General features: G+C 40.1%; 1 protein-coding gene across 2 annotated transcripts in view; it reads right to left on the bottom strand.

The window, feature by feature from the left end:
• Positions 1-415: 415 nt before the first annotated feature.
• LOC126369409 (uncharacterized) overlaps positions 416-8,637 on the bottom strand; it is a 68,007-nt gene continuing 59,785 nt past the window's right edge. Inside the window, exons 3-8 of one of the 2 annotated variants that reach the window (XM_050013812.1) lie at positions 6,980-7,123; positions 4,882-5,043; positions 4,619-4,795; positions 3,850-4,083; positions 1,890-2,134; positions 416-1,194 (exon numbers count right to left, since the gene is read on the bottom strand). In XM_050013812.1, the coding sequence (XP_049869769.1) occupies positions 1,126-1,194; positions 1,890-2,134; positions 3,850-4,083; positions 4,619-4,795; positions 4,882-5,043; positions 6,980-7,123 (1,031 nt within the window). In that variant the 3' untranslated portion in view covers positions 416-1,125. The remainder of the gene's footprint in view (positions 1,195-1,889; positions 2,135-3,849; positions 4,084-4,618; positions 4,796-4,881; positions 5,044-6,979; positions 7,124-8,637) is intronic. The other variant, XM_050013814.1, reaches the window with a different exon arrangement.

Raw genomic sequence — 8,637 nt, 5'->3', positions numbered from 1 at the left:
ATAGGTAAGTCATTACCTATCTGGTATTGCATTTTAGAACTATGTTAGGTACCTATCAATCAGTTTCTGGCTACATTTATACCTTAATCATGTAATCATACTTATAGTCGATAAAGAAATTATTCAATTATATACACTGTTACAACACATGTTTCATATTATTTCAACCATCGACAAACTTTAAAACGTGAAAATGGAAATGTAAGGGGAAGAGTCACTAAATGGTTGTACTTAGGTTGTAACAATAATAATATAATATTTAATAATTGCTTTTAATTGGTATACTTAATTAATAAATTTAATATTAAAACTAATATTTCGTATAAAATTAAAATTCTACATAATATAAAACAAACAACCATTTCTTATATTTAATCTTAAATTTTGTAACAACACATATTACGAATTACGACCGTATTAAGTACATTTGAATAAACACTCGTATAAAATCATAACTCGTATAAGTTTTCACCTACGTATTACGTAAGTAGTACTTACCTACATTTATTTTCAAAGACAAAAGTGAACTGAAATAGATATTTTTTATGTACCTATTAGGCTAAGTTCTTCATTTAAGTTACTTCCAACGCGATGTTCTTTTCTAAAAGCTGGAAGCGGAAAGCTCATACAAAATACCATTAATTTGATCTGACGTTATATTTATTTATAGATTCATATTTACTTTTTTATTCCTGTTTTCCTTGTCCATAATATTAGGCTATTGCTTATATGTATTATTATTTCATGTTTTAACGTAATACGGTGTTTCTCTGGGGGTTTTACATTTACCTAATACTTTTTATGGCGAGTTGTGCTAATTCTATAATACTCGTATATATGTATAACTATTACGACTAGCTTATTTTAATTGTTCTTGCGACGTTTCGCGGTTGCCGACTTGTAAGACACGATTTGTTATCACACAACAGCTTCGGAGATTGTTTTCGATGGCCACAAATGTTTAAATAAATTGTATAAGTATTATAATGTTTATTAGTCACTCACATTTTGAAAACCTTTGGAACTTTTTTTTAGTCACAACTTTTTTTACATCCAAGCAATTGCGGGGGAACCGTCCGAAGATAGGGAGTCGAAGGAGCGACGCACTTTGGGTCGCGCCTGATGTCAGTAAAGAGACGAGCTCGAACAAGGGCCATCTACTCCTTGCATTTGCTGCTCTGGATTCGTGGTCAGCTGAGAATCATAAGGACAAATTATTATCATATTATATACAATAAATAACCTAATAAAACCAAACTGCTTCATATTGCCAACTGGCACCGATAAGGGCTTCCTTCATTGAAAAGACATCAACGAGTTCATTGATATTTTCCGTAACAATGTTTTTTTTTTTACCATAACTTTAAAACTACTACACGATTTTGTATTCCTGAGTAATGCGTGGACAGATGTCTGTGTATGTACATACACACGTGTTTAGAAGCCCACATAGACTAATTGATTTTGGGTTTTTACTTCTTTATCGTCCCGATTATGTGGTGTCCTATAGTGTGTAATCAAATCTGTTACTGGGAAACATGTTTAATATTTACCTGTTTTATCAAGAGCGCAGACTTGTGTCATGGAAACTTTGATACCTACCTTAATTGAGCAGTTTTCCTGCTAAATTGTCAGGAATTTAATTAGTTTGTGCGTTTGTCACAGTTTGCTTACTTACTTTATATACTTATACACAAAGGAGACGTTCTTATGTGCACAGGGCTCAAGGTAGACGAACCAATGAAACTAATAGTACTATATAGTATTGCAATGATGGTGTTAGACAGAGGGACGACGCCAAAGGGACGTGCTTTGGTCTGTGGTTGTGTTACATTAGGTTATAAGTAAGTAGTGGCTAAGCTAATGAAAAGGAACAGGGACGATCTTACTTCTCTAATTTCACATACAGACGGTAACAGTCCATCTGTGGAGTTATTAGGGGAGCGAGGAGACGGCGTGGGCGCATGCTTCGGTAGATCTCTTCCCGCATTCATTTTATCGTGCAACTGAGCGAGACGAATGCTCATCTGTCGCTTCTCCTTCAACTCTCTATCTCGCTCCCATTTCTTAGCGCTGTAACTCCTTATAGAAGATGAACTGCTCTGGACAGAACTTATACTTGGACGTCGCGAACCTGGGCAAGAAAAAGGCGGAATTAGAATCCACAAGAGTAAAAGAGACAAGTGATGCGTGCTATGCATTCTGACGTGATTACGATAAGGCATAGTTTTTTGGACATGACCGTGTGAGTGTACAAGCAAAAATTTAAAATTGTTGCGAATTCTTAGTTAGTTCATTTAAGTTGAATTTGTTTTTAAATGAAATAAGTAATGTTTCGATAGTAGCTGTGTGACTGATTAATACGAAACGTAATAGCCAACAGGCGATAGCGCGGCAAATCCAGACGCAAATATAAAAATGGATGGTCATAAAGGAGCACTTGGCTTACATTAGTTACGTACATTCTGGGCGATGCACTTCATAGACCTGATATCGATGTACAAAGTTATAAACTTACATAATAAGACGAGTACAATACAAATATCACAAACAACATAATCACAAACATACAAGTTGATGCAACGGTGACATGCACAACCAACCATCCAGTAAGAAAAAAGTGAAAAGGTAGACAGAAGCGTAAAGCGTATGTGCTAAATTCGTGAAATAAAAAGCTTAGGCTTATGATTGTTTTATAGCTCTGTCGTGTTCAATATGATTTTGTGAAAAAAAAAAGTGTATCGGCTGTACAAAAGAAAAGTATTCTGGCACCCATAAGACCAGCACCTAAGTAGTTTAGGTGTTCGTGTTATGGAGGCTCACAAATATGGTAAGCTACTCCACCTTTGGTATGATTACTAGAGATAAAAGCTGTGTAAAAAAGAGATAGAAAGATAGAAGGGACCGTGGCCATCTTGCTCTCGCCGCCATTTTGTCTTGCGACAGTTGATCCTCCGTAGAGACTTTCGCGATCGATTTTACAATTTGTTTCCAATGCCCACATTGCCAATAACACGATGAAAGCCTCACATCAAGCGGTTTACTTACAACCAACACCCTCTACATGGCTGCCGTTGTTTGAATCAACAGTATCACGTTCAAATATGCCAAGGAAGTCAAGCAGTGTTCTCATTAGAAAAGTACAGGGAAAAATACAGAAGCTAATACAGCAATCAACTTCTCTCGCGAAGAAACACAATATTAGGTATACAAACACTTGGTAATGAAAGACGTATAACTGACATTAATTGAATAAGGTGACAAGAATTATAAACAAAGATAGAAAATTATGAACAAAGTTTTCAACGGGAATAGTTATGCTGGAAATACACAGAACGGCAGAAAAGGATGTAGGTACTTTAAAATCTAAAAAATCTGCTAGGGTGCTTTCTGGTCAGTTTTCGGAAGAATTGTAGAAAGTAGTAAAATCATCAAAGAGGCATAGCTCGGCATATTTGAACGGTTACCAGTGTGGTGGGCGAGTAGACGCAGACTAGCGTTGGTCCGCTAACACCAATACGCCACATCTAACGGACACGGGCCGCGTCGGTCGTCTCATGCGATCCACACCGACGACCTTCGAATGCCTGAGAATCTCTTGAAGCAATCCGAAAAGTAACTGCTTTGGCAATCATGTTGTTTTGTTTATGAACAGTATGTGTTCGAGTAGATGCGACACAAGCCTTCAATCGGTTTTCCGGTAAGGTCATGTCTAAGGAAACCTTGTGGAAATTATGAAAGCGGATCAAGATTCGAAGGACATTCGAGGGGTCAGGGTGGCGCCCGGCGCTGCCCGAACACCGAGACGTGCAGAATGGGGCCGCGCGCTTCATACATTATCCAGATCACCTTTGGCGGCGCACTTAGGCGGGTGCGCGCCGCCGTCCCGCCTTACGGCCTTCAGGTGGCGCGAGATTAGCAAGATGGCCGCGGCGCGCGCCGCACCTGCCCGCGACGCCGACACCGGGACCCCGCGGCGCGACGTCCGCCTTGACTCATTCGACTCCAGTTCCAGGGTGCCACTGGTGCAGCCGCTGCGGGACGACGCCCGCGACGACGCGCGGGTCGCGCTCAGTGTGCCGCCTGCAACAGACAAGTCCACGATCACTTATTTGATTCAGTATATGTATAGCCATTGTTTTCATCAAGATAACATGAAGTCTCCAACAATACATGAATAAGGTAACTTTGACGGGCAAACAGTTCTGCTACGAGATTTGCGACAGAGACCAAATCGGAAAGTTTTGCGACAGAGAAGCGTCTCCGGTGAACAAACCACGTTTTCTTCACACCCAACTCCCGTTCATATACGTATGAATATCATTCAATGACTATTGACTACCTAATAGGTAAGCAAGGCGGTCAGGGGCATGCACAGTAGACCAGCCAAGACGGAGATGTCCTGCACTACGCCCAGCAGTTCGTGTAAAGAACCACATCACAGCAGCAAATTGGTTAAAAAGGTCATATACAAGAAATTCATCTAAAAAGCAATATTGCAATTTGACATTTGCGTATGTCAAAAATTACAAATAGCAATATTGCTTTTTTAGATGAATTGCTTTGATGTGGCTTTTTAACCCCCTGAACCAAAATTGGATTCTCCACAGCCAGTTACCTGTATCATTAAGCGAGTACAAGCAGGGTGGCGTCAGTCTTGCGTCGGCGAGGTGCGTGGGATGGAACCTGGCGCGTGTGTAGAGGTGGAGCACCATGCACAGTAGACCGGCCAGCACGAAGATGCCCGACGCCACGCCCAGCAGCGTCGGCATGTCCGCCGTCAGCAACACCATGTCTGCAACACCAGGTTGTAAAGCATTACTACTATAAGGATAACATTTTTTAACCTGAATTGAGCGCGAAGAAATTAACTCAGCAAACCTTCAGTGCAGAACATCCTCTGCGTGGGCCTGTTGTGCGTGGTGCTATGGTAGCCGTGGTCGCACTGGCAGTACGCGTTGTGGTTGACTTGCACGCAGGAGGCGTGCGGGTCGAACGCGCGGCATGTCTGCCGGTAGAAGCACTGCTCGCCCAGTTTCTTCGCTGTGGGGTGGAGCACTCATAGTAACAGTTTTGTTAAAAAATAATTTTAATTTAGTTTTAATTTATCCTACAATATTATAATTTACCACCGCTTCGGTATGTGTTATGGCTGAGGAGAAGAACCGGCAAAAGATGTTGTGTTGTAGTATCTAATAGGAATTTCAGGACCTACACCAACAGACGCAAAATTGCGAAATGTGGTTCAAATACCGTTCGATCCTTCCAGAAGACATCGGGTATGATTAACACTTTATTTATATATTTACCTACGGTCTACCTACAGTACCTAGTGGAAGAATATTACATAATGGACAGATGGTTAAAAGTATTGATCTATACCCACCTTCATCCTCCATCCATCATCCATCATCATTCCTTCATCGTATCAACAGTGGCTGCAAGTTGTCTTTGATTACTTGTGGCTCTGCCCACCCCATTAGGGATTACGGGCGTGAGTTTATGTATGTATGTATGTATACCCACCTTTTTTTTTTGCTTAAATTTACTTACTCTCTTTTAATTTGTAATTTTATCCAGGACTATTTACAATATCTACGACTACAATATCTAACAGTGAAATTCAACTTTCACCGAGATCGTTATTCAAAGAGCTATTGTAAAAAAAATACTTTACCGGTTTCCTCGAAGATCACGTGAAAACATCTAGGTATCGAGTTTACATTCCTTTTAACAACTTCTTAGAAGTGATCAGATTGTCATCATTCTGTTTTGAGAAAATATTTCGTAATCACTACCTCTCTATATCTCTCACTGCTAGGTACAGGTCTCTTCACATTCAATCAAAGGGAGAGGGTATGGAGCATACTCCACCACGCTTTAGCCGGAGAGGAGGATTTTCAATAAAATACGTTAGAAAATGTCTCACTTTTCTGATTTATTATGTCCGTATCCAAAATCTAAGAAGTCTAGAATAAAAAGAAGTCCACTCTTTATTTTCTTGGGTTTTGTTGAAGGGACCAATCCCTTTTCACCACAAAGTGCGTTCATTCATGAATTCAATCCAAAAGTGAGCTTTGTAAGTAAGTAAGTTTCTTGTCAAACGGCAGTGGTGATTACGTACCCCATATTCACAAGGTATTACTGACACCGTGACGAATACTGAGGGGGATGATTAAGACCATGATTCTGAGTTGATATCAAGTGTCGATTAGAAGAATCGATATTTATTGACGCAGTAGTTATACGGGTAAACAGGAATTACCCATACACCCACCGGTGGGTGAAGCCAGTGGGTGCATGGGTCGTGAGGGTGGATTTTCCTGTCGGAAAAATCATGAAAATTTTAGTGTTTTTTTAAATATATTTTTTTAATTAAAGTACGGGTTCGTACCGCGTTTAAAATGGGATATGAGACTCCCGATATTTCGACACTGTTGCAAGTGCCATGATCACGGGATGACTGATGAGATTGGAGTGGAGTAGGTAGATCCATAATTTTCTACGGGCAGACATATCTGTCTACCCTCTTTCTTTGCCGCTTGTTTATGTTTTTGATATCGGAATGTTCGGAACCATCTGAACTCGCACCAAACTCACTACGACAAACCGCACTCACTGTGTCCTCACGTTTTTTCACCACATTAGGCCGTTTCAAGCTTTTTACAACACCTACTACTGGATTCCACATGGTCGATAATTTGAACCCGTCTTCCCTGTTGAAATTTTTATGTTTTCTGATTTCAATAGCCTCTTTTACGAGTCTGGGGATGAAATGACGTTCTGTCGATAATATTTGTGGATTGTTAAACTCGATCCAGTGGTTAGACTTAAAACAATGTATATTTTTTTAAGTTCCATACTTTTGCGACGGAAAATTCCACTTAATATCTATTCAGAATCATGACTTAATTCATCCCTCAGTTCCCTGTATGTATTTATGGTAAACATAGAACTGGAGCCCCGATGGGTCACTCACGTTTAGCGCAGCCCTTGGCGACCCCGAGCGCGACGCCATGCTTGGGGTCACATTGGCAGGTGTTGGTGGCGGGGTCGCAGAACACGTGGATGAGCTTCGGGTTGCACGTGAACTCGCACGGAGACCCCAGGTACATGCCCTTCTCTGAAAATACGAGAAATATTACGGTTGGTTGACTTCTTACGACAATATCAAGAGTATTTTGTTATCAATAAGTATTTTATCGATAAAGGTCGATAGCAGCAGGTACAACAAACATAGAGAACTTCTTTAGAGTAGTAAGTGAGAGGATACCAGCTCCGTACCAAGTTCATTATGTTTGCAGAGGACATCACGTAATTCTAAATAACCGTTTCCGTTTTAAATAGCCGTTGGTCCCGGTTACTACTTATATAAACAGCCTATATACGTCCCACTGCTGGGCACATGCCTCCCCTCAATCAACCGGAGGGGGTATGGAGCATACTCCACCATGCTGCTCCAATGCGGGTTGGTGGAAATGTTTTTACGGCTAATAGCCAGGACCAACGGCTTATCGTGCCCTCCAAAGCACGGAATCATCTTACTTTTTCGGACAATCAGGATCACCTGATCACCGGCGTGAATCATCACGCCTGAAAAGTCCTTACCAAACAAAGGACAGTCTCACAAAATGATTTCGACAACGTCCCCATCGGGAATCGAACCCGGACCTCCATATCGTGAGCCTAACGCACTACTTACTGATGTAACAATGTAAATTATATGACGCATGTCAGGGGTGATTGGCGGCTCAGTAATAACCCTGACACCAAGGTTGATGAGGTTGGTATTCCACCTCACAACCCACACGAAGAAGAAGACGTAATTCTAGATAGAAAATATTTTATTATCATGGACTAGTTGAAGGTCAACTTAACATTTTTGAATCTACGTCATTGGTGTTATTTATAAATGTTACTCTCCTGTGTAAGTTGTTTTTATTATGTGTTTGGATTGTAAGTTATGTGTTATTATTCCGTGTTTTATTTTTGTGGTGTCACTATAAACGTTACTTTCTTTTTTTTAATTGCTGAGACGAAGAAGTGACAAGAAACTGCAACAGCAATACATCTCTTAAATCAATGTAGGTATAAATTACGAGTTCTTTAATAACTAGAGGAACACATTTAATACCAGGCATTTTTATCAGTACACTTACGAGACATTTCAGACTACGTCTATCGAAAATTCTTACAACCTTTCCGAACATCCAAACTACAATGCTTATCACGTCTTTGCTCTATGCCGACCGATGCAAGGAATTCCTACGAACATTGATTAATCTTGTCACAAAGACTTTGGGAATGTTCCCGGCAATAAACAGGCGCAAAAGTTAGTGAAAAAGAGCTTTATTACCTAACCTTTAGGCAGAAAACCAGAGTAAAAAAAGAACAATACCAAAGCCGCCCAAATTGTACTGTACATGTCTTATGTCCGATTGTTGTTTTAGTTCTGTGCAATAAAGTATATTTGATTTGATTTTGATTTGATTTGAACAATTTAAAAAGAAAAGCAACCAGTACCTCAAATATTATTGAGTTTTTACAACAGGAACATTCCCACTTTGGAAAAATTCCAGAGAACGGTACTTAACACTGGTCGTAAACCTTGACAGGTACTTACGAAAATGTATTACT

This window comes from Pectinophora gossypiella, chromosome 9, assembly GCF_024362695.1.
Source record: "Pectinophora gossypiella chromosome 9, ilPecGoss1.1, whole genome shotgun sequence".
NCBI lineage: Eukaryota > Metazoa > Arthropoda > Insecta > Lepidoptera > Gelechiidae > Pectinophora > Pectinophora gossypiella.
This window is presented reverse-complemented; position numbering and strand designations above follow the sequence as displayed.